The 22,062-nt window shown below is 45.1% G+C and overlaps 1 protein-coding gene across 1 annotated transcript in view; it reads left to right on the top strand.

The window, feature by feature from the left end:
* The window catches only part of CROCC (ciliary rootlet coiled-coil, rootletin), a 113,188-nt gene that overhangs the window by 10,199 nt on the left and 80,927 nt on the right, over positions 1–22,062 (top strand). Inside the window, exons 6-7 of the mRNA XM_068107260.2 lie at positions 13,298–13,374; positions 13,589–13,754. Coding sequence (XP_067963361.2) covers positions 13,298–13,374; positions 13,589–13,754 — 243 coding nt within the window. The remainder of the gene's footprint in view (positions 1–13,297; positions 13,375–13,588; positions 13,755–22,062) is intronic.

Genomic DNA, 22,062 nt, shown 5'->3' with positions numbered 1-22,062 from the left:
ACCAAGTTTCGTCTAAATCCATCCATAACTTTTTGAGATATCATGCCATGTATCGTTTTTGGCCCAATCTCCCAATGGTGAAGATTCACTTAAAAAATCAAATATTTCTCATATCCGAATCCATATTCAGATCTTCACCAAAGTCGAATCTATTTGTTATTGTCAGACATCCAACCTGTCCACCAAGGTTCGTCCAAATCCATCCATAACTTTTTGAGATATCCTTCTATGTAACGTTTTTGGCCCTCTCTCCCTATCGTGAAGAATCACTTTGATCACGTGAAGATCGTGAGTCACGTGAAGCAACATTCTAGTATCCGGATCCGAATCCGGATCTTCACCAAAATATAATCATTTCGTCCTGCTGACATACGTGACATCTCTGCCAAATTTCGTCCCAATCCGTCCACAACGTTTTGAGATATTTTGTTCACAAACGAACAGACAAACAGACAGGGGTGAAAACATAACCTCCATCCCACTTTGGTGGCGAAAGTAGCAATAAGAGAACAATAGAGTGAATGGAATACAAGCCTTTTCTTTTTCCTTTTTCTTTTTGTATACAAGATCGAGGCTCGTGAAAGAGCCAACATTAATCGCGCAAAAAGTCAAACCGACACATAAAACACAAAATAAAGGGAGCGGTAGACAAGATGGGGAGAGAGGTGGAAGGACACAAAATCAACATTTGAGAGCAGGGACATTGGGAGAACTGTGGGAGGGAGAGGGCTTGGGGGAAGGTTGGAGAGGTGTAAAACACATGGACACTGTAAGGACTTCCAGGAAAGTGTATCTGGGGTGAATTAGCGGGGGTAGAAAAGATCAAGGTTTTGGATGGGGGAAGATAAGAGATGGTGGTGAACAGCTGTTTTGAAGACCTGGAGGGAGGAGTGGGATTGAAGGGAGTTTGTTCCAGAGGCGGGAGAAAAGAGGAATGAAAGAGTGAAGGTGAGCAGAGAGCCTAGATTTTGGCAGTTTAACCATAAGAGGGTTGCTGGCAGATCTTGTGCGACCTGTAGGAATATTTAGGGGGCAGAGCACAGAGAGAGCTGGGGGAGCAAGGCCGGAGAGGAGTCTGTAGAAGACAGAAAGACCACCAACCTGCCTGCGGTGAGTGAGTGAGTGAAAGGCCCTCGGAGTTAGCTTCATCGCAGGAGATTCCAATGATTCTGAAAGCTTTGGTTTCAACCACGTGAAGCTGAGCTAGGTGTGAGGCAGGAGCACCGGCCCAGAGGGGAGAACAGTATTCCATTGAGCTGCGGATGAAAGCCTTATATGTGATGAGGAGCTCAGGTGTGCCAAGGAAGGACTTCGCACGACGGAGGATGCACAGTCGGCGACTGCCTTTGGAGGCCAGCTTGGAAATGTGGTTTTCCCAAGAAAGATCATGGCAGATAGTGAGACCAAAAAGCTTGAGCGACAGAACTTCTTGGAGAGGATTGTTGAGAAAGTAGATGGGAGGGTTGTCCAGTCGGTCTTTTCAGAGAGACATAGTAAGAGTGTGAGATTTGTCAGGATTGAAAGACATGTTCCACTTGTTTGCCCAGTCAGTGATTTTGTCCAGGTCTGCAGAGAGTGAGGAGGCTGCAGACTGCCGATCTGAGGGATGAGGAATGGAGCGGCAGAGAGTGGAGTCATCAGCAAAGAGATTGAGAGGATTTTCCAGAGAGTCGGAGAGATCATTGATGAAGACCAGAAAAAGCACAGGGCCCAGAACACTGCCTTGGGGAACTCCAGCCTGAACAGGAAGGGGAGATGAGAGAAATCCATTCCGGGGCCACACGTTGACTTCGACCAGAGAGGAAGTTTGCAAGCCAAGCGTGGAGATTTCCATGGATACCATAGGAGGAAAGTTTCGTGAGCAGAGCTGGGTGCCAGACCATATTGAAGGCACGTGATATGTCAAGGGAGACAGCTCTGATTTCTTGTTTGGCATTGAGGACCTCCATCCATTGAGACAGCAGAAGGAACATGTCCAGAGTAGAATGACCTGGCCTTTACCTATCAGCCTTTACCTATCATTGACTTTGAAAAGGTGTTCGACAGTGACAGTATGAATGGACAGGCAATGTGTAAGATACTGAGACCGTATGGAGTACAAGAATAATCTGTACAGATGATAAAGAGCACCGACAATCGATACAAGTGCAGTATAATTTGCAACAATACGTTGTCATCTCAATTTGAAGTTACTGCAGGGGTCAGACAAGGTTGCGTGTTGTCTCCATTACTGTTTTTAGTGGTGTTTGACTGGGTGTTGTGGAAAACGACTTGACAGAGAAGGAATGGGATACATTGAAGGGACCAATTTGAACAGCTCGAGGAAGTCTGCTTTGTGGATGAAATCTGCCAATATCACAATCCTTACAAAGCATACAGGAGAGGGTAAATCTACCGACATCACAATCCTTACATAGCATGCAGGAGAGGGTAAATCTACCGATATCACAATCCTTGCTTGCATAGCATGCAGGAGAGGGTAAATCTACCGATATCACAATCCTTGCATAGCATACAGGAGAGGGTAAATCTACCGACATCACAATCATTACATAGCATGCAGGAGAGGGTAAATCTACCGACATCACAATCCTTGCATAGCATGCAGGAGAGGGTAAATCTACCGACATCACAATCCTTACATAGCATACAGGAGAGGGTAAATCTACCGACATCACAATCCTTACATAGCATGCAGGAGAGGGTAAATCTACCGACATCACAATCCTTACATAGCAGGAGAGGGTAAATCTACCGACATCACAATCCTTACATAGCATACAGGAGAGGGTAAATCTGCCAATATCACAGTCCTTACATAGCATACAGGAGAGGGTAAATCTACCGACATCACAATCCTTACATAGCAGGAGAGGGTAAATCTGCTGATATCACAATCCTTACATGGCATACAGGAGAGGGTAAATATACCGACATCACAATCCTTACATAGCATGCAGGAGAGGGTAAATCTGCCAATATCACAATCCTTACATAGCATCAGGAGAGGGTAAATCTACCGATATCACAATCCTTACATAGCATACAGGAGAGGGTAAATCTGCCAATATCACAATCCTTACATGGCACACAGGAGAGGGGAAATCTGCCAATATCACAATCCTTACATGGCATACAGGAGAGGGTAAATCTGCCGATATCACAATCCTTACATGGCACACAGGAGAGGGGAAATCTGCCAATATCACAATCCTTACATGGCATACAGGAGAGGGTAAATCTGCCGATATCACAATCCTTACATGGCACACAGGAGAGGGTAAATCTGCCGATATCACAATCCTTACATGGCATACAGGAGAGGGGAAATCTGCCAATATCACAATCCTTACATGGCACACAGGAGAGGGTAAATCTGCCAATATCACAATCCTTACATAGCATACAGGAGAGGGTAAATCTGCCGATATCACAATCCTTACATAGCAGGAGAGGGTAAATCTACTGATATCACAATCCTTACAGAGCATACAGGAGAGGGTAAATCTGCCGATATCACAATCCTGACATGGCATACAGGAGAGGGTAAATCTGCCGATATCACAATCCTTACATAGCAGGAGAGGGTAAATCTACCGATATCACAATCATTACATGGCATACAGGAGAGGGTAAATCTACCGATATCACAATCATTACATGGCATACAGGAGAGGGTAAATCTGCCAATATCACAATCCTTACATAGCATACAGGAGAGGGTAAATCTGCCGATATCACAATCCTTACATGGCACACAGGAGAGGGTAAATCTGCCGATATCACAATCCTTACATGGCATACAGGAGAGGGGAAATCTGCCAATATCACAATCCTTACATGGCACACAGGAGAGGGTAAATCTGCCAATATCACAATCCTTACATAGCATACAGGAGAGGGTAAATCTGCCGATATCACAATCCTTACATAGCAGGAGAGGGTAAATCTACTGATATCACAATCCTTACAGAGCATACAGGAGAGGGTAAATCTGCCGATATCACAATCCTGACATGGCATACAGGAGAGGGTAAATCTGCCGATATCACAATCCTTACATAGCAGGAGAGGGTAAATCTACCGATATCACAATCATTACATGGCATACAGGAGAGGGTAAATCTACCGATATCACAATCATTACATGGCATACAGGAGAGGGTAAATCTGCCAATATCACAATCCTTACATAGCATACAGGAGAGGGTAAATCTGCCAATATCACAATCCTTACATGGCACACAGGAGAGGGTAAATCTGCCAATATCACAATCCTTACATGGCATACAGGAGAGGGTAAATCTACCGATATCACAATCCTTACATAGCATGCAGGAGAGGGTAAATCTGCCAATATCACAATCCTGACATGGCATACAGGAGAGGGTAAATCTGCCAATATCCCAATCCTTACACGGCATGCGGGAGAGCGTAAATCTGCCAATATCACAATCATTACATGGCATACAGGAGAGGGTAAATCTGCCAATATCACAATCCTTACATAGCAGGAGAGGGTAAATCTGCCAATATCACAATCCTTACATGGCATACAGGAGAGGGTAAATCTGCCGATATCACAATCCTTACATAGCATACAGGAGAGGGTAAATCTGCCGATATCACAATCCTTACATGGCATACAGGAGAGGGTAAATCTGCCAATATCACAATCCTTACATAGCATACTGGAGAGGGTAAATCTGCCGATATCACAATCCTTACATAGCATACAGGAGAGGGTAAATCTGCCAATATCACAATCCTTACATAGCATACAGGAGAGGGTAAATCTGCTGATATCACAATCCTTACATAGCATACAGGAGAGGGTAAATCTGCCAATATCACAATCCTTACATAGCATACAGGAGAGGGTAAATCTGCCGATATCACAATCCTTACATGGCATACAGGTGAGGGTAAATCTGCCGATATCACAATCCTTACATAGCATACAGGAGAGGGTACATCTGCCGATATCACAATCCTTACATAGCATACAGGAGAGGGTACATCTGCCGATATCACAATCCTTACATAGCATACAGGAGAGGGTAAATCTGCCGATATCACAATCCTTACATAGCATACAGGAGAGGGTACATCTGCCGATATCACAATCCTTACATAGCATACAGGAGAGGGCACATCTGCCGATATCACAATCCTTACATGGCATACAGGAGAGGGTAAATCTGCCAATATCACAATCCTGACATAGCATACAGGAGAGGGTAAATCTGCCAATATCACAATCCTTACATAGCATACAGGAGAGGGCAAATCTGCCGATATCACAATCCTAACATAGCATGCAGGAGAGGGTAAATCTGCCGATATCACAATCCTTACATAGCATACAGGAGAGGGTAAATCTGCCGATATCACAATCCTAACATAGCATGCAGGAGAGGGTAAATCTGCCGATATCACAATCCTGACATAGCATACAGGAGAGGGTAAATCTGCCGATATCACAATCCTAACATAGCATGCAGGAGAGGGTAAATCTGCCGATATCACAATCCTTACATGGCATACAGGTGAGGGTAAATCTACCGATATCACAATCCTTACATAGCATACAGGAGAGGGTAAATCTGCCGATATCACAATCCTAACATAGCATGCAGGAGAGGGTAAATCTGCCGATATCACAATCCTAACATAGCATGCAGGAGAGGGTAAATCTACCGATATCACAATCCTTACATGGCATACAGGAGAGGGTAAATCTGCCGATATCACAATCCTTACATAGCATACAGGAGAGGGTAAATCTACCGATATCACAATCCTTACATGGCATACAGGAGAGGGTAAATCTACCGATATCACAATCCTTACATAGCATACAGGAGAGGGTAAATCTACCGATATCACAATCCTTACATGGCATACAGGAGAGGGTAAATCTACCGATATCACAATCCTTACATAGCATACAGGAGAGGGTAAATCTGCCAATATCACAATCCTTACATAGCATAAAGGAGAGGGTAAATCTGCCGATATCACAATCCTTACATGGCATACAGGAGAGGCTAAATCTGCCGATATCACAATCCTTACATGGCACACAGGAGAGGGTAAATCTGCCGATATCACAATCCTTACATGGCATACAGGAGAGGGTAAATCTGCCGATATCACAATCCTAACATAGCATGCAGGAGAGGGTAAATCTTCCGATATCACAATCCGAACATGGCATACAGGAGAGGGTAAATCTGCCGACACCACAATCCTAACATAGCATGCAGGAGAGGGTAAATCTTCCGATATCACAATCCTTACATAGCAGGAGAGGGTAAAACTACTGATATCACAATCCTTACATAGCGTACAGGAGAGGGTAAATCTGCCAATATCCCAATCCTTCCATAGCATACAGGAGAGGGTAAATCTGCCGATATCACAATCCTTACATAGCATGCAGGAGAGGGTAAATCTGCCGACATCACAATCCTTACATAGCGTACAGGTGAGGGTAAATCTGCCAATATCACAATCCTTACAAAGCATGCAGGAGAGGGTAAATCTGCCGACATCACAATCCTTACATAGCGTACAGGTGAGGGTAAATCTGCCAATATTACAATCCTTACATAGCAGGAGAGGGTAAATCTACTGATATCACAATCCTTACATAGCATACAGGAGAGGGTAAATCTACTGATATCACAATCCTTACATGGCATACAGGAGAGGGCAAAGCTTCTGATATCACAATCTTTACATGGCATACAGGAGAGGGTAAATCTGCCGATATCACAATCCTTACATAGCATACAGGAGAGGGTACATCTGCCGATATCACAATCCTTACATCGCATACAGGAGAGGGCACATCTGCCGATATCACAATCCTTACATGGCATACAGGAGAGGGTAAATCTGCCAATATCACAATCCTGACATAGCATACAGGAGAGGGTAAATCTGCCAATATCACAATCCTTACATAGCATACAGGAGAGGGCAAATCTGCCGATATCACAATCCTAACATAGCATGCAGGAGAGGGTAAATCTGCCGATATCACAATCCTTACATAGCATACAGGAGAGGGTAAATCTGCCGATATCACAATCCTAACATAGCATGCAGGAGAGGGTAAATCTGCCGATATCACAATCCTGACATAGCATACAGGAGAGGGTAAATCTGCCGATATCACAATCCTAACATAGCATGCAGGAGAGGGTAAATCTGCCGATATCACAATCCTTACATGGCATACAGGTGAGGGTAAATCTACCGATATCACAATCCTTACATAGCATACAGGAGAGGGTAAATCTGCCGATATCACAATCCTAACATAGCATGCAGGAGAGGGTAAATCTGCCGATATCACAATCCTAACATAGCATGCAGGAGAGGGTAAATCTACCGATATCACAATCCTTACATGGCATACAGGAGAGGGTAAATCTGCCGATATCACAATCCTTACATAGCATACAGGAGAGGGTAAATCTACCGATATCACAATCCTTACATGGCATACAGGAGAGGGTAAATCTACCGATATCACAATCCTTACATAGCATACAGGAGAGGGTAAATCTACCGATATCACAATCCTTACATGGCATACAGGAGAGGGTAAATCTACCGATATCACAATCCTTACATAGCATACAGGAGAGGGTAAATCTGCCAATATCACAATCCTTACATAGCATAAAGGAGAGGGTAAATCTGCCGATATCACAATCCTTACATGGCATACAGGAGAGGCTAAATCTGCCGATATCACAATCCTTACATGGCACACAGGAGAGGGTAAATCTGCTGATATCACAATCCTTACATGGCATACAGGAGAGGGTAAATCTGCCGATATCACAATCCTAACATAGCATGCAGGAGAGGGTAAATCTTCCGATATCACAATCCGAACATGGCATACAGGAGAGGGTAAATCTGCCGACACCACAATCCTAACATAGCATGCAGGAGAGGGTAAATCTTCCGATATCACAATCCTTACATAGCAGGAGAGGGTAAATCTACTGATATCACAATCCTTACATAGCGTACAGGAGAGGGTAAATCTGCCAATATCCCAATCCTTCCATAGCATACAGGAGAGGGTAAATCTGCCGATATCACAATCCTTACATAGCATGCAGGAGAGGGTAAATCTGCCGACATCACAATCCTTACATAGCGTACAGGTGAGGGTAAATCTGCCAATATCACAATCCTTACAAAGCATGCAGGAGAGGGTAAATCTGCCGACATCACAATCCTTACATAGCGTACAGGTGAGGGTAAATCTGCCAATATTACAATCCTTACATAGCAGGAGAGGGTAAATCTACTGATATCACAATCCTTACATAGCATACAGGAGAGGGTAAATCTACTGATATCACAATCCTTACATGGCATACAGGAGAGGGCAAAGCTTCTGATATCACAATCCTTACATGGCTACAGGAGAGGGTAAATCTGCCAATATCACAATCCTTACATGGCATGCAGGAGAGGGTAAATCTGCCAATATCACAATCCTTACATGGCATGCAGGAGAGGGTAAATCTGCCAATATCACAATCCTTACACGGCATGCAGGATAGGGTAAATCTGCCAATATCACAATCATTTCATGGCATACAGGAGAGGGTAAATCTGCCAATATCACAATCCTTACATAGCATACAGGAGAGGGTAAATCTGCCAATATCACAATCCTTACATAGCATACAGGAGAGGGCAAATCTGCCAATATCACAATCCTTACATAGCAGGAGAGGGTAAATCTACTGATATCACAATCCTTACATGGCATACAGGAGAGGGTAAATCTTCCAATATCACAATCCTTACATGGCATACAGGAGAGGGTAAATAGGCTACAGGAGTATGTGGTGCAAGTGGGGTTGAAACAGAAGGCATGAACATACATACATACATACATACATACATACATACATACATACATACATACAAACATACATCTTTTGATTTCCATACAAACTGAAACTTGATTGGTATAACATCCCTTCTCTCAGTAAATGGAGAGATGAGCCTGTGATATTGTATCAACAAACAACCAGAACATGCATTTTAAGGCCATTTTCCCTGCAAGAGCGGGGGTTAGCCTTGCGGTCCCCATGACAATCTTCTCCATTTTGCCCTATTTTCTGCATCTCCCCTTGTTAACCCCCTTGCCCGCATTTCTTCTTCCACCATCTTTAGCCAAGTCTTTCTCGGTCTTCCCCGTCCGCTACTTCCTTCTACATTCATTTCCATCACTTCTCAACCAGTCATATTCATCCTTCCTCAACACATGACCAAACCATCTCAACCTGTTTCTCTTCACAGCATCAATCACAGGCTCTATTCCCATCATCTTTCGCAATTCATCATTTGTCTTCCTCTCTCTCAACGATACTCCACACATCCACCGAACCATTCGCATTTCCACCCTTTCCAGCCTTCGTTGCTGCTCTACGTTCATTACCCATGTCTCGCTCCAATAAATCATAACACTTCTCACACATGCAGCATACAACTTTCCCTTCAGCTTCAATGACACTCCACTCCTCATCAGCACGCCACTCAGTTCCCGAAACTTCTTCCATGCACATCTCACTCGAGCAACCATTGCCGATTCTGATCCACCTTCTCCATTCTGCACGTCTCCGAGGTAGCAAAATATTTTCACACCTTCCAGCTTCACGCCGTCTCCAAGATCCAACTCAACATTTCATCCATCTGCAGCTCCCTCTGTGCAAACCTTACATTTGAATGTAGCTGCCACACTGGTTAATGACCCTCTCAGACCACTACATTTTTGATGAACCCACTCAGCGCACATGGTACATTGAATGGAGTTCACTCTGACACCCTTCCTGCATGCAGCACATGGCCACTTCCCAGTTCTTTCCACCTCACCACATGCTTTACCACGTGCCATTACCTTCGTCTTTCCGATATTCACCTTCAGACCTTTTGTCTCCATACATTCCTTCCACTTGTTCATCTTTTCCTTCAGTCCATCCATGCTTTCCGCAATCAACACCAGATCATCTGCATACAACAACTCCCAAGGTAAACCCTCCTTTACGTTCTGAGCCAGCACCTCCATCACAGCTACAAATAGTAGTGGACTTAGTACCGACCCCTGATGCACTTCCACCTTCACCTCAAACTCACCACTGTTCCCGTCCTTCGTCCTTACAGCTGTGCGCGTTCTTTTGTACATTGCCATCACTACTCTGATCAACCATTCCTCCACTCCTAACTTCCTCAATGCCCATGTCAATACTTTGCGTGGAACCCTATCGAATGCTTTATCCAGATCAACAAACCCAAGAAACAACTTCTTCCTCTTCTCCATGTACTTCTCCTGCAACTGCCTTACAATAAAAAGTGTGTCTGTCGTTCCTCTTCCTGGCATAAATCCAAACTGCATTTCGTCAATGTTCACTTTCTTCCTTATCCTCCTCTCCAACACCCTTTCCAATACCTTCATTCCATGCTCCAACACCTTTATCGCTCGATACGAGCCACAGTCCAGAGGGTCACCTTTCCCCTTGTAGAGAGGGATGAGGGCACTCAGTTCCCAATCCACTGGAATGCGGCCTTCTTACACCACCAGATTACAGATCTCTGTCATTCTCTTCACACCCCAACTTCCTGTTGCCTTCAACATATCTCCCACAACTCCCGTCGGCCCTCCTGCTTTTCTACTCTTCATTGCTTTTATCGCTTCCTCAACTTCCTTCTCAGTTATCTTCTCTGCCGGTCCTAAAACTGGGTTACTCTCTATGTTGCCATCCCATTCATTCTCTGCATTCAACAGCATTCCCATATATCTCTTCCATCTTCCTTTAATTCCATCTGGGTCCACAACGATTTGTCCCACTTCATCCTTCAAGCAACTCACCCCCATCACATCACACCTCTCTTTCGCTATCTGCTTTGCAATCCTGAATACCGCTCTCTGACCCTCTTCTGAATCCAAGCGTTCTCCGAACATTTTCCTACATGCCTCCTGCGCCTTTGCTACCTCTTTCTTTGCAGCCTTCTTGGCTGCCGTATAACTTTCATGCTCTGCTTTTTCTGCCCCCGTACCCTTCGCCTTCTGCCACTCCTTAAACTTCTTCCTCTTCTCGTCAATCCTCTTTCCAACTTTATCATCCCACCACCATGTTTCCGAGTGCCTCGGTGGTCCTTTTGTCCATCCACATACCTCACCAACGGCTCCCAACAGACTATCTTTCATTGACATCCATCCACTTTCAAGCTCAACCACATCAGCCTCTACCCGACTCAGCCTCTCTTTTAATGGCTTCCTTACTGTCGCCTCTTTCAACCTCCACACCTTCATTCTCGATTCGTAGTTCACCCGCCGAGCTCTCCTCGCACCTTTCACCCTTATGTCGCAGACAACCAAGTGGTGCTGTGAAACAGCCTCCTCCCCCGGAATCACCTTTGTGTCCTGGAGGTGCCCCCTATCTCACCGACGCACCATCAGGTCGTCAACGGTTGTCGTCGGCCCACCTGACGTGTATGTAACAAGCTTATTATCCTCTTTCTGGAACTGAGTATTACAAATCAACAAATCAGCTCCATCAGCAAACTCCAAAATCCTTTCACCTTCTCCATTTCTCACACCATATCCGTAACCCCCGTGAACTCCCTCAAAACCGTCCATACTCCTTCCCACATGTCCATTTAGGTCTCCTCCAACCACAACAACTTCCTCATCTTTCACGTTTTCCATCAGCTTCTCTATTGCACACCAGAACTTGTCCTTCTCTTCATCGCTCCGACCAACCTGCGGAGCATATCCCGAGATGACGTTCACCAAGAGCTTTCCAATCATCATTTTCACCATCATCAACCTATCACTCACTCTAGTCACACTCACCACACTGTCTAGAAACTCCTCAGAAAACAGGACACCAAAGCCATGCACGCCCTCCGGGCACCCTTGCCACACAAAGTTGTATTTCTGTCCCTGCCTGCCCTTCACCATTCTCACACCACTTCCCTTCCATCTCGTCTCTTGCACACAACCTTCTGTCCACTCTTCTTCTGACCAATACTTCCACCACTTCTCCTGATCTCCCTGTCATTGTCCCTACATTCCATGTCCCAAACCTCAGAAACCGATCTCCACTTCGGGCTGTACCCTGCCCATATGTAGTTGTAATTGTCATGGTTCTCTTTTTGAGGCAATGTTTTTCTGGCCGGATGCCCTTCCTGATGCCAACCCTTTAAGTCGCCTCTTACGACACGCAGGGATACGGTGTACCTATTCTAAACCGGGGTACACACCAGGAACTGTGATATTGTATCAATAAAACAAATATTGTTGCCTGTGAAAGAAATAAAAATTCCTTCTTGACTAATTTTAGCATTTGCCTTCTCGACCCTTTTTTTTTTTTTTTTTTTTAAATACTAAATCGAAGCTCGTGAAAGAGCTGACAACCGCGAGGGAAAGACAGTACAGTGGGACCGCGAGGGAAAGACAGCCCAGAGGGACCACGAGGGAAAGACAGCACAGTGGGACCACGAGGGGAAGACAGCACAGGGGGACCACGAGGGAAAGACAGCACAGAGGAACCGCGAGGGAAAGACAGCACAGAGGGACCGTGAGGGAAAGACAGCACAGGGGGACCACGAGGGAAAGACAGCACAGGGGGACCACGAGGGAAAGACAGCACAGGGGGACCACGAGGGAAAGACAGCACAGGGGGACCACGAGGGAAAGACAGTACAGTGGGACCGCGAGGGAAAGACAGCACAGAGGGACCACGTGGGAAAGGCAGCACAGGGGGACCGCGAGGGAAAGACAGCACAGGGGGACCATGAGGGAAAGACAGCACAGGGGGACCACGAGGGAAAGACAGCACAGGGGGACCACGAGGGAAAGACAGCACAGAGGGACCGCGAGGGAAAGACAGCACAGAGGGACCGCGAGGGAAAGACAGCACAGAGGGATCACTTTTGTTCAAAATAATGAATATTTTCCTTTGCAAAAGTCGATTTCACAGAGTCCTCTGGTGGAGATGTTCAATAAACCGAATATATAATATTACCAAGACAGGACAAGCTCTCGTGACCAAAGTATCAGCATAGATGGTATATATTTACCTTTGTATTAAATGTTTAATTTGTTTTGCTGAAGGAGTTTATAAGGAATGTGTAATTAAAACTCCAGTTTCGGTTTAGTTGAGATTTTGAACTCCAGGTGTATTTCATTAACTGTAATTGATATGCCATACTATTATCCAGAGATAAACACATTTTCCGTGTTCTGTAGACCCAAGGTGTGGCTAAGGATGAAATTAATTCTGAGGAAGAAGAACTAATGGCACAACTGGAGGAGGAGAAACAAAGGTGAGGCCTCATAGACCTCATTTCTATGTCGAGTCCCTATCACGTCATCTCGGTTGCTCCAGCCTGGTCGCTCCAACCTTCTCCAGCCTGGTTGTGTGATCTCAGTCATGCAGTCCCAGTCGCGCGGGCCCAGTCGCTCTGATTGACATGCTCTATTTAATGTTTTTCCATATTGCCAATTCGCCATTTTCACTATATATTGGCATTTATGCAGGAGTTTAGGACTGCAGCATGTAAATACACTGCTCCGTGAACATCTGGATCGAGCCGGCTTGGTGAACGAGTCCTTAACTGAGGAGCTCCAAGAGTTGTCGTCAGGTTGGAGTGAGACACGGAAAGAGCTCGATCAACATCATGCGGAATGGCGAAAGGGAGAGAAGGTATATTTAAACTAGAACGACACTCTTCCACGTCACAATGTCGACCGATATGCCTCCGCCCACATTATTACATCATTATAATACTTGTACCAAGTTTGCTTTAAATCCATTCAGCTGTTCTCAAGTTATCACATTTTTACCTGACATGACCTCTGACCTTTGACCTCAAGACCCCAAAATATAATCAGTTAATCTTTACATCATTATACATATCTGTAACTTCATAGTCTTTCCATCATTATACATTATACATACATCATACATTTGGAGTTTACATCATTATACAAACAATGACTCAACGTTTCGATTAACAACATGTGAGCCACACGCCTCCGTTAATCTTCCTCAAGAGTGATAAAATCATCTCAACATTCCCTTACATGCAAAGTGGGCGGGGTATATGCAAAGTGGGGTGGGCAAAGCTGGACAGCCAATGAAACCGTATCACACCGCTCTTGTGAACGGAGACGTTATTGACCAAATTCAAAAATCAATCGCATATTAACGGCTTAAAATAATCCTGCAAGCAATGCTGCATTATAACTCGTGTTTAGAAAATCAGGAACAATCATTACATTTTATTAAAAGTTAAACTTGTAAACAATTAAATTGTAAATTAAATTAAAACTGTAAATATATTAAAGCAAAAAAATTTTTTAAGATAAAATAAAATTGCCATAATATCAAGATCATCACATGTGGCCCTATGCGGTAAAGGGGAAAGCAGGAGGTTATAGGGGGGGATAAAATGGGGGGGGGGACCAGAGGGGGGGTGGTGGAAGCAGAGGGGGAGGTTTGGGAGAGGGGTGGTTTGGAGGGAGGGGGGGAGGGGGCAAATTGTCCAAATAAAAACCTTGTGTGACATATTATGTGGACTCGTTGTTCAAAGTACGGAATGCCTGCTTCGTTTACACAAGAGTGGGTCAAACGCTACCGGTAAGTCAACCACCTCTTGTGTGATCGAGGTAACAGTTTCTTCTGTGTGCCAAGCCTCCAAAACACGTCTTCTGTTTCTGTTGGGTGTGGAACCCAAAATATTAACCCTATCCCATAAAGGTGTGTGGCCTTAAGGCCGTGTTTGGCAATAGCAGATCTGCTGGGATAATTAGATTCAAATGCTTTTTGGTGTTCAGCAATACGTTGACCTAAGGTCCTCCCGGTTTCACCCACATACTCAGCTGCACAACCGCAGGGCACTACGTATACCACCCCTGACCTATCCTTCCTCGGAAGCTTGTCCTTGACCCTCATAAGGGCTTGGCGAAGGGTGAAAACCTTTTTCAATGGAGGAACGCACCATTCCAGCCCTGTTAGTGCAACCACGTGTTTGGTTCCGGAACGTGGATGACACATTTGTCATCTGTCACTCTGATGAGGTGGGCATCATACATGAGACCATAAATAAAACTTTTTCCTCAATTAATTTCACCATCGAAGAGGAGAAAAATGGAGCCCTTCCCTTCCTGGATACACTCGTAGCAAGGGATCCCAAAGGAGCCTTAAAGGTAACGGTGTACAGAAAACCAACTCACACTGATCGCTACCTTGATTTCAATTCTTGCCATCCAATGGAACACAAAAGATCGGTGGTGCACACCCTCTCAAAAAGAGCACGTGATTTACCATCTACCTTTGAAGACGAGATGAGTGAGGTGGACCATCTTCAAAATGTGTTAAGGGCAAATGGTTATCCTGACAGCTTGCTACCCAACAGGAAAATGATAAGGGCTTCCCCACACAACAGGCTGAGACCGAGAGAACAACCAAAGGGTTTGTGTGTTCTCCCTTTTGTACCGGGGGTTTCACAGAGGGTCGGCAGAATTTTGAAATCGGCAGGAGTGAGGGTGAGTTTCACACCGGTTTTCACCCTTCGCCAAGCCCTTATGAGGGTCAAGGACAAGCTTCCGAGGAAGGATAGGTCAGGGGTGGTATACGTAGTGCCCTGTGGTTGTGGAGCTGAGTATGTGGGTGAAACCGGGAGGACCTTAGGTCAACGTATTGCTGAACACCAAAAAGCATTTGAATGTAATGATCCCAGCAGATCTGCTATTGCCAAACACGGCCTTAAGGAAGGCCACACACCTTTATGGGATAGGGTTAATATTTTGGGTTCCACACCCAACAGAAACAGAAGACGTGTTTTGGAGGCTTGGCACACAGAAGAAACTGTTACCTCGATCACACAAGAGGTAGTTGACTTACCGGTAGCGTTTGATCCACTCTTGTGTAAACGAAGCAGGCATTCCGTACTTTGAACAACGAGTCCACATAATATGTCACACAAGGTTTTTATTCGGACAATTTGCCCCTCCCCCCCCCCCTCCCTCCAAACCACCCCTCTCCCAAACCCCCCCCTCCGCTTCCACCACCCCCCCTCCGCTTCCACCACCCCCCCTCTGCCCCCCCCATTTTATCCCCCCCTATATCCCCCCACCTTCCCGCATTCCCCTTTACCACATAGGGCCACATGTGATGATCTTGATATTATGGCAATTTTATTTTATCTTAAAAAATTTTTTTGCATTAATATATTTACAGTTTTAATTTAATTTACAATTTAATTGTTTACAAGTTTAACTTTTAATAAAATGTAATGATTGTTCCTGATTTTCTAAACACGAGTTATAATCCAGCATTGCTTACAGGATTATTTTAAGCCGTTAATATGCGGTTGATTTTTGAATTTGGTCAATAACGTCTCCGTTCACGAGAGCGGTGTGATACGGTTTCATTGGCTGTCCAGCTTTGCCCACCCCACTTTGCATATACCCTGCCCACTTTGCATATAAGGGGATGTTGAGATGATTTTATCACTCTTGAGGAAGATTAACGGAGGCGTGTGGCTTCACATGTTGTTAATCGAAACGTTGTCATTGTTTGTTCAATTAAAGGTTGGAGATCTTACCATGGAGTCTTTTGGATTTACTCCCAACCGCAAATCTTTGCATATATATATATATATATATATATATATATATATATATATATATATATATATACATATACATATACATATACATATACACACACACACAGTCACGTGAAAAAGTAAGTACACCCCATGTAAAGTTTTGACTTTTTCCAACATATTTCAACATACAGCTATTTGATCTTCATTTCAACAATATTGATAGATAAAGGTGATATTGAAGGAGCTGGGGCTCCCACGTCGATCGGAAGAATGGACGCGACAAAAAGCTGGAATTCATCCGAGTTGCTTTAATCAAACCAAACACTCAGGCACTCTGAAAAGCCCGTTTATCGGGCAGCAATATATATATATTATCCCGGAGCGTTTGCCCAGGAAAGGCGAGAGGGGGCGTGGCCCAGCGTCCTGGCTGCGGCCTGGCAAGTTGAGCGCGGGCCTGCCCGGGCGTCCTGGACGAGCCCGGCATGGTGATCGCTCCGCGTCCTTGATAGGTGCAAGGCGATTGTGAAAACCCAGCGGTAGCCGCTACAATATAATATAACAAATATCATGAAACATTTACATTTTGTAGTCCATTGTATAATTTAAATAAACATAAATGCAAATTTCGCATGTGGAAAAAGTAAGTACACCCTTGGCTCCAATAGGTGGTATTGCCCCCTTTGGCAGAAACAACCTCAAGTAGGCATTTCTTATAACTGTCTACCAGTCTCTGACATCGACTGGGAGAAATTTTTGCCCACTCCTCCATGCAGAATTATTTCAGCTGTGCGATGTTTTAGGGGTTTCTTGCATGCACAGCTCGCTTCAAATCCCCCCACAACATCTCGATGGGATTTAGATCTGGGCTCTGACTTGGCCATTCCAGAACCCTCCATTTCTTTCTTTTCAGCCATTCCTTGGTGGATTTACTGGTATGTTTCGGGTCATTGTCATGTTGCAAGGCCCACCTTCGGTTGAGCTCCAACATTCCGACAGATGGCCTCACATTATCCTCAAGCACCCTCTGGTACAATGAAGAATTCATAGTGGATTCTATGCTGGTGACCTGCCCAGGCCCTGATGCAGCAAAGCTGCCCCAAACCATAATATTTCCACCACCATGCTTTACAGTTGGTATCAGGTTCTTGTGGTCAAATGCTGTCTTTGGTTTTCGCCAAACATGTCTTCTGGTACTGTGGCCAAATAGCTCTACCTTTGACTCATCTGTCCAGAGCACATTGTTCCAGAAGTGCTGGTCTTTGCCTAGGTGTTCATTGGCAAACTTTAGTCTTGCCCTGATGTTCTTTCTGGACAGCAAAGGTTTCCTCCTGGCACACCTCCCATGTAGATCAAATTTGTGCAGCCTCTTTCTAATGGTAGTCTCGTGCACTTTGACATCAACAGTGGCAAGAGGTACCTGTAGGTCCCGTGATGACATTCTGGGGTTCTTAGAGACTTCTTTCAGCATCTTGCGGTCTGCACTTGGGCTGAACTTGCTGGGGCGGCCTTGCCTGAACAAGTTGGCAGTTGCTTGGAATCTTCTCCACTTGTAGATGATCTTCCGGACAGTCGAATGATTGATTTCAAATTGTTTGGAGATCTTTTTAAATCCCTTCCCAGACTCGTAGGCATCTATAACCTTCTTTCTGAAGGCCTCAGAGAGCTCTTTTGATCTGGGCATGGTGACGCCGCACACTTCAACAACAAAGAGCAAACCAAACTAAATGTCTGAGGTTTAAATAAGACAGGTTCCTCCAAGATCCTCTGTAACGATGTTCTAATCATTTGCACCTGAGCTTGTGCACCTGATTCTAATTTTAGGTATTTGAAGTTGTGATAAATGTGGGGGTGTACTTACTTTTTCCACATGTGAAATTTGCATTTATGTTTATTTAAATTATACAATGGACTACAAAATGTAAATGTTTCCTGATATTTGTTGTATTATATCACCTTTATTGTTGAAATGAAGTTTGTTGATATCACAACTTTATTGTTGATATCAAAGGTTTATATCACCTTTATTGTTGAAGTGAAGAATTATATCTGTCAATATCTATCTATAATTCCAGTAATCTCTGTGTGTTTGTTTGTACGTTTGTACGTTTGTACGTTTGTTTGTTTGTCTGTGACCGCTGTTTCTCGACAACCACGGGTCCGATATACTTGAAACTTACCAGGTATATTGCTGGGGACCCGAGGATGTGCCTTTTCAAGGTTTGAAATTAATCGGACAAGTACTTACCGAGCTATGGCGATTTAGCCGTTCGCCGTTCGCTTTGGCGTTGCGAATGGACCAAACCATTGCATGTAAATAGAGGGGGGGGTTCTGTGGTCGTTGCGAATGGACCAAACCATTCATGTAAATAGAGGGGGGGGGGTTCTGTGGTCGTTACTGCCACGTGGTTTCAAAGTTTTTTTTTGTTGTTGTTGTTTGCACGCATGTTTTTTTGCACCCACGTACGGGCACGCCCTAGGATGTTTACACACACACACCCCTACACAAATTTTTTTTTTTTTTTTTTTTTTTGGCAAGGAACGGGCACCCACGTACGGGCACGTCCTAGCTTATATATAGTACGGGCATGCCCTAGTTGTTGAAATGAAGATCAAATAGCTGTATGTTGAAATATGTTGAAAAACTTTACATGGGGTGTACTTACTTTTTCACGTGACTGTATATACAGTGTGTCGCATAAGTCTGGAACCATCGGGTAAAATGATGAAAACATCTTGTATTCACAGAATGTGGTCAATGTGTTCACCATTATGATTGATACAAAAATGCCGACAATGTATCCAGTCAGCAGTCACATGGTGAATGGTGTCAGGAGTGATGGTGTTCGACGCGTCGCTGATGAGCACCCACAAAGGTGCAGCACTCTGAATTTCTTCCGCGTAGGCCAACGCCTTCAAGTGACCCCAAAGACGAAAATCCAATGGGCTGAGATCGGGTCTCCTCGTTGACCACTCCACAGGCCCTCGGCATCCTATCCAATGACCATGGAATTGCCGGTTCGGCCACTCTCTTAGGTGGATGCTGTAATGGGCAGGAGCACCATCCTGCTGGAACCATGTTGGGAAATCCCCATCTGCGTTCAAGACACTGGGGAATGTTTCCTCGTTGAGTATACGCAATAGGCATCTCCTGTGACTGTGCCATCAAAAAAGGCCTATGATGTGGCCTTTCCAAATGCCACACCACACCATCACATGAGCAGCACCTTGTTCCTTTGAAGCAGTAAACGAGTGAGGGTTGTCTTGCGACCAGTAGCGGGTGTTTTTCACCTCACCATTTGTGTAAAACGCAGCCTCATCATTGAACAGAAAGGTGCATGGGAAATAGGAAATTTTGAGCACATTGTTCCATAGCCCATTCAAACAATTCCATCCGTCGATCCGGATCATCTTTGCTTTATCTCTGCAGGATTTGAAGTTTGTAAGGATGCCATTTGTGTGCTTGAAGAATGCGGTGGATTCTGCTTTTCGACACCTGTCTCGGCAGCCAACCACCGAAGAGACCTTTTGGGGCTTTTCCTAAAATGAGCGATGATGGATGATAGTAGCTGTGTGGTCGTCGGTGGATGTCCTCGGAGCTCCACTGCGTGGTTTATCTCCTCTCAATCCCATTTCCCTGAACCTTGCTACCAGTTTGTCGACACAGCTGTGCATAATCGGCGCGCGGTCCGGATGCAATCTGTTGAATTCCTCAGCGATCTCCCTATGATTCCGATTTTCTACGAGCAGGATTACCTGGATGCGTTCTTCCTTACTCGGTGACATCATGAATACCTGCAAGAAACGAAAAAATGATGAATGATGAATTTTGCCCTTTTGCCCTTTTGCCCCATTTAATCACTTATCTTGTGTGTGTGTGTGTGTGTGTGTGTGTGTGTGTGTGTGTGTGTGTGTGTGTGTGTGTGTGTGTGTGTGTGTGTGTGTGTGTGTGTGTGTGTGTGTGTGTGTGTGTGTGTGTGTGTGTGTGTGTGTGTGGTGTGTGTGTGTGTGTGTATATATATATATATATATATATTGTTACAGACACGACTTTGATGTTAAGGTGGGCCGAGCGGAATGGCCGTCGTGTCCGCACAAATTACCCGATTGTACTCGAACGTCGACGAAGCCGCGCTACGCTGGCTCAATAGGAAAGAGAAGACACCCGGCTGGGTTATAATGACACAATACGACACCAGGGGTTCAGTTCTCAAGACCTCCGGAGGAGGTTATATTAAGGCGGAAGGTTAGATTACAGGGACGAGAGGTATATCACAGAAAGACAGGCACTTAGACACAACCTTATATTATTCCCGACAGACCACAGAGAAACAGGACAAAAACTGACTCACACGGGGATTGATGGCTAGGAAAGCGGGTATTCGATGGCCAGCACAAGGTGCACCTTGTGCTCAGGGACAGGATGGCGCGGCCCAAAAGATGCAGGAGGTCTCTCAGCGCTCGAGGTGGCGTCTTGTCGTCTCAAGCTGGGGGCGCATCTGACGTCACGTCCGGCAAGCGGCTGCGTATATCCGGCGGGGAGTGACACGCCCTCGGCTCGTTAGCTCCGCCCAGATGGAATCGGTCCGCCCTTCTTATTGGGTGCGGGGGGGGTTTACCAGGCTCCGCCCTTGACGAGGAGCTGACAGCCAGCCCCTTCGTGGTAACCCCGTGGGGCGCATGGATAATGGCGGCTAACCGAGCCGGAGGGAGGACGCACACTCCCCGCGCGCGCCGTTGTTGTAGTTGTTGTTGTAGCTGTAGTTGTTGTTGTTGTTGTTGTAGCTGTAGTTGTTGTTGTTGTTGCTGTAGTTGTTGTTGTTGTTGTTGTTGTAGCTGTAGTTGTTGTTGTTGTTGTTGTAGCTGTAGTTGTTGTTGTTGTTGTTGTTTGGGGAAGAAGATGGGAGGAGGTATGGGAAGGTCCTAAACTCACTACTGGTGCCATATAATCACATTCTGGTGCAACGAAGAGTCATAATTAATGGAAACGAGGCCTTAACTGACATAGATTAAGAATAACTAGGAAGATGTCCGAAAGTTGTCTACGTGTGGTGCGGTGGACCTGGGCACGACATTTAATGGGGGAATAAGGGGAAGGTCGGCTCTACTGATTGTTATTTACATGCAATGGGACTAGGGAATGGGGGACTGGGGAAAGTTGGGGAGTATTGGAGAAAATAGGGGAATATTTACAAGCGGATATGGAGGCCAAATTCCATATTCGCAACATTGCACCCTTCTCTACCCTCGGGGCGTCCCGACCCGATAAATTTTTACCTACTTTAGTGTGGCACGCAATGTAGTTCCCTCTACTATTAACTCTACCCTGAGTGCGACAGTTTTACAGATATTCACAAATGAGTAAATATGTCCCCCTGCGACGTTGCACCCTTCTCCTCA

Source organism: Myxine glutinosa, chromosome 2 (genome assembly GCF_964187855.1).
Source record: "Myxine glutinosa chromosome 2, kmMyxGlut1.1, whole genome shotgun sequence".
In the NCBI taxonomy this organism is placed as follows: Eukaryota; Metazoa; Chordata; class Myxini; order Myxiniformes; family Myxinidae; genus Myxine; species Myxine glutinosa.
This window is presented reverse-complemented; position numbering and strand designations above follow the sequence as displayed.